The following is a 14,094-nucleotide window of genomic DNA, read 5'->3' as shown; positions in this document are numbered from 1 at the left end:
AGAGGACGTACAACACCACCATATATATACGGAACTACGGGGCCCTGCTAAGGGAGAGTTCCACAAGTCATTACAAGCCAATAGAAGCCAAGAAAGGAGTCGACAACTAGATCTAGATCCATCAAAGCTAGCTACACCCCCTCGTAACAGGCTTAGATCAATACAAGACAAATATGATGTAGCATTATTATTCTCTTGAAGGCCTGAGCCTATCTAAAAACCTCATATGTGTTCCCCTTGTGATTCGTCTACTCAAAGCATTCCCTATTCCTAAACAAGTTTGTTAGATGGCTGTTTATCAATCATCAATAGGAATAGTTAGCGAGGTATGGCCATATGACAATGTGAACATACAACAAGGTCATATCAATTGTAAACTAGCTGCAAGGTGCACAAAAAATAACTAACATGATTCTTTTTTAGAAGTAAATAAACTATAGATGTACTTTTATGTTTCTTCTAGCATACCTTTGTATAAAACTTAAGCTTCAAATTCAATATGTGTTGATATATATAAAAATGAGAAAATTCTGGCAAATGATTAATTAAAGGAAAAATGAAATAAAGAGACAAGATAATGAGGATTTTATAATTAATAACTAAGGATTTACTAGGGGTGTGGAACCATCATACACATATTTGTTACTTTGTACGGTATGATTAACAACTGTCATGAGGTAAATAAGGCATGTGCATATATTTCAGGTAGTTTATCTTGTTCCACATGAAAAATATCCCCGAGTTAGGAAAAAAAATCATCCATATAACACAATCCGAGAAGTTACGCTTTAGGTTCCGAGTATGATACATGTCCCTAACCTGACTATATGATGAGGGACGGGGGTACATCAAGGTGACAAGCAAGAGAGAGCCAAAGAAAAGCAATACGAGGTCATATAGAAGCAAAAACAACCCGTTGAGATCCAAAGCAAAATCTAAGCCACGATCAGATTTATCTAACTAGAGTTTCATAATTTAGAACACGAGAGAAGTCATTGAGATTCATATGAGTAGATCTAGAAACATCTCCATTTTAATTGTCTTCTCCTGAGATTAATTAAGACATCACATGGTGTAAGGTTATTATCATAAGGAGGTCCGAACCTGTACAAAATCTCGTTCCTCCTCTACGATATGCACAATTGATGACTATGTATCTCTACATTAATTAAGTATTTGTAATGGACTTTAGTAATCGTTGACATAAGGTTATACTCTTCACAATTACTTTCCCCTTTTGTATCTTCTAATATTGTGTTTAAAGTCAGAAATTGATGTTTTAAAAGGTGTTGCAACACTACATGGATTATTATCATCAGATTCACTTTTTGAGATTTTCTATTGATTAGATGTTATAAGTGATTTTCCAGATTGCATAATTGGTAGTAGGATCCACAACATCCATTGATATATACTCCTGTAAAATACACAAGTTATGGCAGATTCGATCAATCTCCACCGTCCACCCGAATTGATCAAACGACTAACGTACAAAGTTGGACCCCATTTTTCCTTCCAAAAATATATTCAACCCCTATTATTTGATTTCCATACATTTACTATTGAGTTTCTCTAGAGGGAGCACCGCCTCCCACACTATGTCTACAATGTAGTATTTCTTCAAAGGATGCATCGCCTCCCATATTTTGCCTACAATACCGTCTTTCTAGAGAGAGTGCGCATGTCTACACAAATTTTGCCTCCATTGTGCTATCTTTACAATATGGTACTAGGTGAGAATTGTTTTCATCCTCTTACAAATCGATCACCATCTTGATCCTTCTCACTCGTTGCTACAAGCGGTCAACTCTGGACGATATGATCCCCTCCATCCTTCTATCTAGGTACTCGTCATTCTCCTTCTCTCTAAAATTACATGATCATGTTGTAAATTTCATGTATGCAAATATCTCTTTTGTTATGCTATATTCTTTTACTCCTTCAAATTACTATATCCTAAATTAATTGCACGTGTGTGAATTATATGTACGGTTGCTAGTAAGAAAATGAAGACATGCCCACCAACCTAAATATTAAGTAGTACCTAGCTATTGATTCAAGGGAAAATTTCTAAAACTCAAGTGCAACTTTCGGGTTCGTCTAACTCCCCCTCTTACCTCCGCCTTCAACAATTGTTGTTTTTCAATCTACCACTTGCATCTCTTCACGTTGTCAAATACCACCCCTAGGGTCGTTGACCGCATGAGACATGCTGCTTGCATGGCTTCCAGCAACGCATGATGACATCCAGCATGGCTTCCAGCAACGCATGATGACATCCAGCATGGCTTCCAACTCCTTTCGGTGTCATTGAATCCGATTTAGCACGCTACCATTTGCACTCACAACCACTGAAAAGGTTATCGCTGTTTGTTCCAAATTGGTATCACTGCTGATGCTGATTTTAGAATTGATAGTAAAAGAGTTATCATTGTTAGTTCATAACACAAATCAGCAGTGACAACCGATCCTAAATCTAATATTTTTGGACTTTTTTTGCACTTGAGGGACCCTGCAGCTTATGTGGGAGTCGAATATGCTAATATAGCAAACAACGCGCATACGTAGTTTGTGGAAGTCGAACCCGCAACCTCACCTATCGTGCTAAAGTTCCTTGCCATGTCATATCACAATTTTAGCTGATGACTATGAGGTAATTTATTCTTTTAACTTTTCTTACTCAAATCTTTAAATGATTATTTGAGCATTTAGATTGTTTAAAATAAAAATATTGTCAACTATAAAGTTGTAGATCTCATCAAGAGCTATAATTTTCATATAAAGTTTGTCTCCATCCAATTTCGTATGAAAAAATTTTAAATTTTCGATGACGTGATAACTATCATTATCACTATCGATTCATAATAAAAGCTACAATGATACGCTCTCTATTATTATTGTTGGCAGTAAAAAAATCTATCGGTTTATATTAAGAATCGACAATAATAGTATTAGTGCTGGTTCTTAACATAAACCAACAGTGATAATTATTTTCATAGCCGATTCTTTTTCGGATGGACTTTGATAAGAACCGACACTAATACACTAACACTACCGGTTATATCTAAACCGGTAGTGATAATGATAAATATCTAAACTGGTAGTGATAGGAGGCAAGTTATGATGTTGCTGTGGTAGTGACTTTGTACCAAGGAGTCAGGCTGAGAGATGCTCAGCTCCAAGACCTAATTGAAAAAAGAGAACTACTCTGGGAACTTCTGTGATGTGGTTAAGATTAAAGTTCAAATCGTAGGAATTTGGAACCCGGTTATCTCTATCGATGCTCCGGCCGATCACTGTTGTGGAGTCGCATCTGTTCACGTGTGCCGTGTTCTCCTGATGGTCCCATCATTCTCCTCGACTGCGAATGCCATGGGTTAACAATCCGCGATGCAATCAGTTCAAGCTTGATCTCAAGGGTACGCATGGCACGATTAGAGCGGGACCAGCTGCTCACAGTGAGTGAAAATACGCGAAGGACAAGCAGCCAACGGAGCACGTTTGCCTTCCTGTTCTATCAATCATATCGGTCTTGTTGTACCTTCCTTAGCAAATAAAGCCAAACTTTAAAAGGGGTCAATCGGTCTTTATGGGAGAGGTCCCTTAAACCGTCCTTTTGGTCGCTGATAGTCGTACTATCAGTATGGGATATTCCACAGCCGTACGGTTTGCATCAATGTGTAGCACCCTTAGCTAGAAATCTATCCTTAGGCCCTGTTTGTTTCAGCTTCGGATTCTGACTTTCAATTTTTATAATTCGAAGCTGAAACAAACAGGCAGCTTTTGATTATAGCTTTTTAAAATCTGCTGGTTGGATTGTGAGAATCTGAGAAGCTGGTTTTCCTCAGCTTTTGATAGATTGTGAAAGTCCATTTTACTAAACTGTCCATTAAATTTTTTTAGAATCTACAGAGCTACAGTAACAGAAAATGAATATATCTACTAGGAGAGTGAAAGTAAGAAATTATTGTTAAAAAACAAGCTTCCAATATTGTCAAGTATTTGATAGTTGATCGCAAGTTATCTTATGATATGAAAAATAGGGATACTTGCTAGTTATTAAAGGATATCACATAGAGACACAGAGTTTATATAGTGTCAGACCCACAAGTTGCTTACCTTAATTATTCTTAGATTCCAGAGTACAATGATAAAAATATAAGTTATCTAACCCTAAGAAGTAGGCAAATTTGGTTGTGTGTGGGGTTTAAGATCTAATCGACTAGGGAATTGTTTATTTCATGGATTTTTAATAGGTGTTGGTCTTCTAACTAACTAGTCTTGAAGGGTTTTATGGCTTTGGAGATTTGAATGCACAACTTGCTTGTATTTCGGTTGACTCAATGTGAGAATAGATGGTTTTGTTGCTTGATGCCTAGAACATACCTCTCTCTCTACCTTATATAGTCAAAGGAATCTAAGGTGTGATTCTACTTAGATATCTTAGGTATATTCGACTCGGATTGTGAAACTTCAGAATATTAAGATTTCTTGCCAAGCAAGAGATAGTTTCCTTATTCGGAACCATCAGCTTACTTGTATTCTATCTCTATACCTTACTCCATAGCGGCTACTATGAGCCCTGTATCAAGTAAGATACACATGATTCCTGCATACCTCTTTTAAAGATATATGGAATTTTATGAGATAATTATATATCCTGGTAAATGCATGTATATGTGCTGCTAGTTTTTTAATGTGTCGATCCTAAAACAATTAATTGTCTTGTATGGTGATGTTTTCCATCTAGGATTACTTAAAATACTAATTCTTCCGTAATAAATAAGTTCGTTCTCTCTCCATTTAAATTACTTACCACATCAGTTTTTTTTGCCATACTGGAGCATTGGGATAGGCCTTATACCACCTAAACACTCTTAACAATTTGTCTCCACACACCCTGACATGGTCCATACAGAGACACTCCAGAGACGCTTTATCAAAATGTATCTACATTCCATTAGAGATGAAATATGTAACATATAAATAAATTGTATCTATAGAGAATTTTTGTAAGTAGGGAGCGCAGTACATGGCTGCGTATTCAGTTGCAAAACGCAGCATGAAGACATAGGATGTTGACCTTCTTATTCCTCCCCTTCACCTCCTCTTTAATTTCTTCTTCTCTCTTCTCCTTCTCCTCCTTCACCTCCTCTCACCAACGAAGTTGCAAAGAGGTAGGGGGCTTGAGCCCACCCAGCCCTTGGTAGATCCACCCCTGTGTATCCTACGACCGCATCTCTAATATTTTCCCCTGCTTGATGGCCAAACAGTCACATACCACGAAGCAGCAGCGATGGCGCGAAGGGCGTATATTCATTCTGAATTACGAGCTGCAAAGAATTTATTCGGTGCCACGCCGCGGAAATTCGTGCTGCGCCCAGATGTAACTGGATCATTCCTGGCACACGAGCAGGAGCAGCACTGTAATCAAAACTGTAGAAACGCACATCTTTTTTCACCTCTCCGTGCTATGACGAAGAAGGCAGGAGGTTGAGATCTCAACTCATCCTAAGCTGCCATCGGTTGACAGTATGAATAGATGGTAGCTCAGCGAATACGCATAATATTAAAGAGATATATGTTTAGTTCATGTAAATGTACATCCGTAATATGGCTTACAAGTAAAGTTCAGTAGTCTGATCTGATGATATAAACTTATATATCTACTTATATAAATAGATCCACTTATCAGTGTCATTAAGTCATTTACATGCGAGCAATTAATTGTAGTCTCAACTCTTGTATTTATTCATACGGCCTCATATTCGGCTAATCAAACAGAAACTCAGCTCAGTCCGTACAGACAGATACAACCAATTAAACACTATTCTTGAGAAACCAAGTTGAAATGTGCCTTCGTTCGCATGTGATGAGTCATTGATAACATTAGATTTGAAATGATTTTAGTTCGTATGAGCTTGTTTGCATGTGATTTTATTTATGGCTAACCAATGTTTGAATTGGAGCATACTATTTCGGAGTCTAGAAAAATTATGCATCACTGGAACATCCGATATGTGGGTTTTTTACCACATCGGATAGTCCGATACTACGGTGAAGTGAACACTGGAGTATTTTCAGTGCGGAAGCAGAAATGAAAGCAAACACCGGATGGTCCAGCGATGGACTTAGAGAGCGCTGGAATATTTTTTGCAAAGAGAAGATTTTTTGATGCCAGGTTTGAATATATATGCCGGATGGTCCGATGCTGAGTTTGTGAATACAGGAGAATACGCTGGACCTTTTGTTGCAGAGAGGTTGTAAAAGGGTGGTTCGGTGGATTGACACACGTTGGATTATCCAGTGACGGACATGAGATCATTGAAAGCTTTTACCGACCTTTTCTTGCAGAGAGCAAAATTTTTCTGAAATAGATAGTGCTACACTCACCGGATGGTCTGGTGTTCATGAGCCGAACACACCGGAACATCCAGTGTTCACGTTTTCTGCAAGATGTGCTTTGAGTTGAAGTTTTGATTTTGTGCTAACCTGGAGATGTTTTAGAGTATGGAGAAATGTGTTGGTTTGTTTCATGGTATGTAAGTGACGGATGCAACTTGACGGTCGATGGCGAGTGATTAGGGCTAAGCGGGTGCTTGGTGCTAGATGATCAAGGAGGGCCGAGCTTGTTAAAGGTGATCCTAGCTGTACACAGGGAGGTCAAGCAAAGCATGAAACGGAGGATGAAGACGGCGTGTTGACAAAGTCAAGCGAAGGGAATGCTGGTGCAAGTGACAAGGTAGCCCGAGAGATCGGGAGTAGAAGAGACTTGCCAACGGTCAAGATCACAAGACGGAGGACACATGTCATCATTGAAGCGTTTGCTTCAGTGGAAGCAAGTGGCGGCTAATCACGCTTTGAGAAGTGTGGTAGGGTATCACAGTTTGGCCTCAAAACCGTGAGAAGACTGGAGGAGTACGTGACACATTGTAAAGCTTGCATCAAGGCAAAGCTAAGTCGTGAAGGCTCCGAGACCGTCCGATGAATGGAGAAGAAAATAGACCAAAATATCCTCGGTGGTACGAAGGAGTGTACTACAAGAGAGTGGTATTTTGGGAAAATGCTAGAAAACTTAGGGTTCAAGTTTTCTAGACCTATAAATAGAGGAGTAGAGCTATGAAAGAGGATGAACTAGTCATTTAAGCCCCTTGTGCCACCCATATGAGAGCACTGATGACCGAACCCGAAAATTTAGTTCAATTCATTTTTGGCTCTCGTCCGGCTCGTCGGCTGATATTTTCTATCCGCTCTCATCCACTCTCCTTTTGCTCTTATCCGCTCAACTCTTGTCTGCTCCACTCATCCACTTGTAGCTCTACAGTTCAAGGAGATCCTCAGCTACATCGAAAGCACTCGGCGCGGTGCACAGCTCCACCGTTGCCACTGGCGATGATAAGAAGCGTAGGTCGAAGCGCAGGGGGCGAGCTAGCGATGGTGATGTCGTTCGACCGATGGGAGAAGGACCCCTTCTTCCCCACGACCGAGGAGGTCAGGAATCTGCGATCGTTGTGTTGCCGTTTCCCCCCATTTCATCATTTTTTTTTGCACGGGTGGGTTCGCCTTGGTTTTTATTTGAGTCCTGTCGTGTCCTTGCGAATCTGGTGCTGACATTTGGCCGTATTTTGTTTGCGTTCATATAGGATGGAATCAGTGTATAGGATATGGGTACAGGAGAGGAGTGGAGGCGATCTGGAGGCAGCAGCCACTGGCGGAGTGCTTGGTGATTTGGCTACTCTTGCCGTTCATTTCACAGTTTATGTTGATCTAAGGTCCGATTGTGGTAGTTCCCTTGCTGAATTCGTGAGTACTTGTAACGTAATCGTGTATCCTGGATAGTCAGATGTGAGAGTCCTCCTAAAAAGGTTCCTTGTTGTATACATTGTTGTATTGAATTTGATTGTGATATGTATTGTATGGATGAGATATGTCTATTTGATTGTGAGATATGTTTGTATGGATGAGGACGATCAATTTGAGCATGCGGTGAGGGCAGGAGCACCACGACGACAGGAGCGGCAGTTGAGCTGGCTCTCTCAAGCCAGCTCGTTTATTTTTTTTTTCTCCCAAAACCTTTTCATTGTCGATTGGAGCCACAAACCAGCAGTAAAAAGAGTTTTTAGTGCCGGTTCCAGACCCAACATTGATAGTCCGGACTATTAGTGCTAAGTAATCAGTGCCGGTTCTAAAACCGGTACTGTTGGTGTTTCTGAACCAGCACTGATGTGTCTTTCTATAGTAGTGTTGTTTGCTTAGTTTGAGGTTGAAATTAGCTAGTTCTTAATGCTTGTATTGTATCGGCATAAGTGTATGCTTATGTGGTGGTCACTTTGAAAATGATTCGGCTATATGAAATTGAATACGCCAACCAATTCTTCGAGTTTAGCTTGTTAAGCTTAATGTTCTTGTGTCACTGTCTCTTTTGAGCCTCTATACGATTGTGAGCTCTACGTTCTACCTTCTGGAGCCCTTTGATATTTCTAGCTCTCGCAAATACTTTGTGTTATACTTGTAAAAGCTCATTTAGAATTACATATTCATAATATTTTATCCTTGATATTTGTATTGCCAAAGGGGGAGAGCGTATGCACAAATATGAGAATATGCATAAATATGGTTCAAAGGAAGAGAAATGAGAATATTTGCAACAAAACTCAAAGAAAAATAAAAAAATGTGCATTCATCAAGGGGAGCACTTGTTTTTGAGTCATTGAGTTTTTCTTGCTCTTTTGAGGTTTGTGGCTTGTCTTTGCCTCTCTTCGGTCTTTTGTAATCTTTCTCATACCAAGTGACATGGTTCTTGCTCTTTCTCGAGTTTTGGTCACTTGGACGTGCTTCAATTCTTCAAACCTAAATCTTTGTATTTTGAGGGTTGTCAATGTACTCATCAAGGGAGAGATTGAGAAACCAAGTTAATATATGTCTTAGTTTGCATGTGATGAGTCACTAACAACGTTGGATTTAAAATAATTTTGGTTGGCATGAGCTTGTTTGTGTGTGATCTTGTTTATGGCTAACCAAAGTTCGAATTGGATCAGACTGTTTTAGAGTCCAGGAAATTATGTCCCACCGGAACATCCGGTGTACGGGTTTTTGACCACGACGGATAGTCCGACGTTACGGTGAAGTGAGTATTAGAGCATTTTTAGTGCTAAATTAGAAATAGAAGCAAACACCAGATGATCCAACGATGGACTTAGAGAGTGCTGGAGTATTTTCTGTAGAGAGGAGATTTTTGGCACCAAGTTTGAATATGTACATCGGATGGTCTGATACTAAGTTTTTGAACACCGGAGAATGCGTCGGGCATTTTGTTGCAGAGAGGTTGTAGAAGGGTGGTTAGGTGGATTGTCACACGCTGGATTATCCGGTGATGGACATGAGATCACCGAAAGCTTTCATCGGACCTTTTCTTGCAGAGAGTAAAATTTTTCTAAAACAGATAGTGCTACACCCACAAGATGGTCCGGTGTTCAGGAGCAGAACACACCGGAACATCCGATGTTCATGTTTTTTTGCAGGATTACTCTAAGTTGAAGTTTTTGATCTTCTGCTAACTTGGAGATATTTTGGAGTGTGAAGAAATGTGTTTGCTTGTTTCATGAAGTGCAGGTAACGGATAAAACTTGACGATCGACGGCGGGTGATCGGGACTAAGCAGGTGATTGGTGTCGGAAGATCAAGAAGGGTCGGACAAAGTCAAGGATGATCCTAATTGTACACATGGAGGTCATGTAAAGGATGAAACAGAGAATAAAGATGACGTGTTGACAAAGTCAAGCAAAAGAGATGCCGGTGCAAGTGATAATGCGGCCCGAGGAATCAGGTACGGGAGAGACTTGTCGGCGGTCAAGATCGCAAGACGAAGGACACACGTCATCGTCGGAGCGCTTGCTTCAGGTGGAAGCAAGTGGCGGCTAGTAACGCTTTGAGAAGCATGCTAGGATTTCGCGGTTTGGCCTAAAAATTGTGGAGGACTATAGGAGTACGTGGCATAATCGTAAAGCTTGTGTCGAGGGGAAGCTAAGTCGTGAAGGCACCGATGTCGTTCGATAAATGGAGAATAAAATAAACCAAAATATCCTGATGGTAGGTAGAAGTGTACTATAAAAGAGTAATATTTTAGAAAAAAGCTAGAAAACTTAGGGATCAAATTTTCTAGGCCTATAAAAAGAGGGATATGGCTATGGAAGAGAATAAACTAGTCATTTTAGCCCCTTGTGTCATCCATATGAGAGCATTATGATAGGGTTTTAAGGAGAGTAGGATGAGTGCTTAGACTATATAATAGGTGAGAGTTTAGTGAGAAAAATATTTGTAATTTGCATAAAATAAACTGATCTCTTTGAGTAATAAAGTTTATTTTGTTACATATGCTTGAATTCTTATCCTTCTAGTTTCACTCTCTTAGTTCCTTTGTCTTGTATGCATGTTTTTCCTTTTTGGTGTTGATTTTTATTTTTTAGCTAAAATTTTAACACCTTGGGTGGTTTTTCTTTTTGATGCTAAAGACATAAAATTCACATACACATGCATATATGATAGGAATTTAAATTCTCTTGCATTTAGACTATCATTTTGGAGATCTTCTTTACCTAGTGTTTATCTTTTGATCTTTGAGTGCTTTCTAAGGATTCAACCTTTTATGTGGGATGAGTCATGGATTGATTTGCTATGAAATCTAGTGTTGGATTTCAACTCTGAGACCTACCTTTTGTTGAATCTTTATGTTTGGTTTTTGAATTTTCTCAAAATCTCTAGACTCTTCGGTCCTATCTCTGGACACTTCGGAAACTCCGAACTCTCCACTCTCAAATCCGAAGTCTCTTAACTTTTTGAGTAGGTGCAGGTTTTTCACTGCGTATTTGTGTTGCGTTCTATTGTGATTTTCTTTTAGAGGTATGTTGAGTGATCAAATAGGAGAAGATCATCAATTTCATAAGAAATATGTTGAGACGTCTATTCACTCCCCTCTAATTACCACTCTCATTTCTGCAATTTTTTTTCAACAAATATACTCTACTCAACTTATTTCTCTTCTAGCTCTTTATATATATACACTGTCCATACGAGTAAATCCTACGGGCAACCAAACGACACCCCTACCACGTTCCGATTGATTCGATTCGATCCGTCCGGTTCTCGATTCAAACCCTGTAGAAAGCATCGTGACACATAGCAATCCCACGGTCGAACACATGTCGGCGTTACAAGTCGCATGCACCGCGAGTCGACCACAATGTGTGCCTGCCCGGCCCAGTGGAAAATTAAGTTGCCGTCAAATCACCAACTTTCATGAGGAAAACAACCGAAAACCGCAGGCATTTATGTGCGATTCCCGCCCCACGTTTCACTGCAGAGTCCGCAAGCGGCACATGCAACTGCACTGCACACCAAAGCGCAGTCAAACCTGCGAACTTGCAGTGCGTCGTTCGTGGACCGATCGAAACCGCACAGAACTGAAGACCGCGCGCACACGAGCGGCCGACGAGAGCAGCTAATCAATCCGGCCCGAACCCCACGTGTGTCCAGGCCCGCCGCGGCCCGGTCCGCCCTGCCGTGTGCGTCTGTCGCTAGCGGGCTAGAGCCGCCGCCTCCTCCTCGTCGGCTTGCAGTCACAGTCGCAGTCGCAGTCGCAGTCGCAGTTACTACGTGCGCGCTGCGCGGTTGCCGTGACGCCGAGAGAGCGTGTGTCACGGCTTTTTGGCCGGGGGCTCGTCTCGTGTGCTAGAGTTCAGTGTTAGCGTGGAGGAGCAAGGAGTTTGTTGGGTGATGGCCTCACTCGCCTTGGCCGCTTCTTCCCGGGGCGGTCAAACGCAGGGACCCGGCGGCCAGGGTCCAGATAGGTGCCGTCTCGCGGGGCCGCTAAGCTTATATAAACTGCCAGAGCGGGGGACCGACCCCGTCGTCTCGCCTCACCGTCCTGTTTGGACATCTCGCGCAATTCACCACCCGGGTAAGTGAAGGGGGGAGTGAGAGAGGAGAGAGGAGCCAAGCCAGGAGTCAAATCTTCTGATCCGAGCGCACGCAAGGCCAGAGCTGCTGAGGAGTGAGGAGGAGGACGAGAGCGGGGGACGAGGCATGGGGAGGCCGCCGTGCTGCGAGAAGGGCGGGGTGAAGAAGGGGCCGTGGACGCCGGAGGAGGACCTCGTTCTCGTCTCCTACGTGCAGGAGCACGGGCCCGGGAACTGGCGCGCCGTGCCCACCAACACCGGTGCGTACGCGCACGGAATCCTGCTGGGATTTGTGTTGCTTTGATGGTTGTTGTTTATGTTGGGCGACTCCTTGAGCTAGCTGACTCGTTTCCGTTGTTGTCCGTGATGGATCCAGGGCTGATGCGGTGCAGCAAGAGCTGCCGGCTCCGGTGGACGAACTACCTCCGCCCCGGGATCAAGCGCGGCAACTTCACCGACCAGGAGGAGAAGCTCATCGTCCACCTCCAGGCCCTGCTCGGCAACCGGTAATTTCACTCGATTTTAGCTGCGAGCGAGTGATTCACGCATGCTCTGTGTGTTTTGCAGAGCCCTAACGACTGTGACGCTGTGTTTCTCCTTTGATTAGGTGGGCCGCGATTGCGTCGTACCTCCCGGAGCGGACAGACAACGACATCAAGAACTACTGGAACACGCACCTCAAGAAGAAGCTCGACAAGATGGGCGCCGGGGAAGGCGGCGGCGAAGGCGCCGAGGTGAAGAGCAGGTCTGCGGCGCCCAAGGGGCAGTGGGAGCGGCGGCTGCAGACGGACATCCACACCGCGCGCCAGGCGCTCCGGGAGGCGCTGTCCCTGGATCACCCCTCGCTGCCGTCCTCCAAGCCGCAGCCGCAGCCACCGGCGCCCACGGGGCAGGCGACGTACGCGTCCAGCACCGACAACATCGCGCGGCTGCTGGAGGGGTGGATGCGGCCCGGCGCCGGCGGGAAGACGTCCTCCGGGTCGAGGTGGTCAGCGTCAGTGGTCTCCGGCGGCGAGGGCGCGTCGGCGAGCCACAGCGGCACGGCGCCGACGCCGGAGGGATCAACCGGGACGAGCTGCAAGGCGGACGTCGACGGCAGTGCGGCTGTCCCAGGGCCGGCGTTCTCGATGCTGGAGAGCTGGCTGCTGGACGACGGCATGGGGCACGGCGAGGCGGGGCTCATGGGCGTGCCGCTGGCCGACCCTTGTGAGTTCTTCTAGAGAGCAGAAAAAAAAATCGACTAGGCTGGAAGAAGAAAGAAGCCAGGAACTCGAAGCCCTGGAAATCTAGATCCGTCGATGCAAAGCTGGTGTCGATCTAAGTTTAGCTGGATAATCTAGTTCCTTGCTTCTTTTTTTTTTTGGGTTTTTGGTCTTAGGGTTTGGAACTGATCATGTATACTAATCCATAGATAACTGGTGGATCGATGGTGATGTAGTAGTAGTAGTCAGTCCTGAAGTGGATGATGATGATGATCCATGATGTGCATGCAGGGAAACCAAATAATTGTACATCCTAAGAGCAATAATCCGTATAGAACTTATATGTCCTTGTGTTTTGAATTTCTGTTGGTTTTCTAAATAGAAGAGTAATATGAACTGCCTTTTGTGACTAAAATTTTATATTTTCTTGGATGCGATGTGAAAAATCAAAAGCATAGTTGTTATAATATAAGCCTATCTAATGGGCTAATTATGTTAACACACTTAGCCTAAATAGTCCAATAGGGTAGGAGGCCCATAAGACTAAGTGGTATGAAATTTAGTTCTATATTACTCATCCATATATAAGGGGTTACTCTTTTCCCCATGTAAGAATAGAAGAGTTCCCATGCTGTACACACAATTATTAATAGAGCCGTACTGAACTATATCATGTGTTGTACCTTTAAATTCTAGTTTGATTAGTGCATGGTTACATGATTAATACATGTTACCACAACGAGAGTGCTCACTAATTAAGTATGATCTGATGTACTAATATCTTTTGAATCTAATCTTCTTTATTTAAGCTTTTACAAAGGAAAATTGGTCGCCCCTCCCTGGATGATTGGCCAAGTCACGCGTTGGTGAGCGTGTCGGTGAGTCTCTTCATCCGCCGCACATTGTGTGAAGAGGGCGCACGTCCTGCCTTAGAGGGA

The 14,094-nt window shown here is 42.9% G+C and overlaps 1 protein-coding gene across 1 annotated transcript; it reads left to right on the top strand.

Moving 5' to 3' along the window:
- Positions 1-11,883: 11,883 nt before the first annotated feature.
- On the top strand, positions 11,884-13,554 carry LOC133896488 (myb-related protein 306-like). The gene is made up of 3 exons (XM_062337115.1): positions 11,884-12,214; positions 12,331-12,460; positions 12,562-13,554. The coding sequence occupies exons 1-3, from the start codon at positions 12,082-12,084 to the stop codon at positions 13,172-13,174; spliced, it is 876 nt and encodes a 291-aa protein (XP_062193099.1). The 5' UTR covers positions 11,884-12,081; the 3' UTR covers positions 13,175-13,554.
- Positions 13,555-14,094: the final 540 nt, after the last annotated feature.

Source organism: Phragmites australis, chromosome 16 (genome assembly GCF_958298935.1).
Source record: "Phragmites australis chromosome 16, lpPhrAust1.1, whole genome shotgun sequence".
Taxonomy (NCBI): domain Eukaryota; kingdom Viridiplantae; phylum Streptophyta; class Magnoliopsida; order Poales; family Poaceae; genus Phragmites; species Phragmites australis.
This window is presented reverse-complemented; position numbering and strand designations above follow the sequence as displayed.

Excerpts from the sequence above, each read along its gene's own strand:
- LOC133896488 (XM_062337115.1), top strand. The coding sequence starts at position 12,082 with ATGGGGAGGCCGCCGTGCTGCGAGAAGGGCGGGGTGAAGAAGGGGCCG. Across the intron at positions 12,215-12,330 it reads CGCCGTGCCCACCAACACCG|GGCTGATGCGGTGCAGCAAG; the intron begins GTGCGTACGCGC and ends TGATGGATCCAG. Across the intron at positions 12,461-12,561 it reads CAGGCCCTGCTCGGCAACCG|GTGGGCCGCGATTGCGTCGT; the intron begins GTAATTTCACTC and ends TCCTTTGATTAG.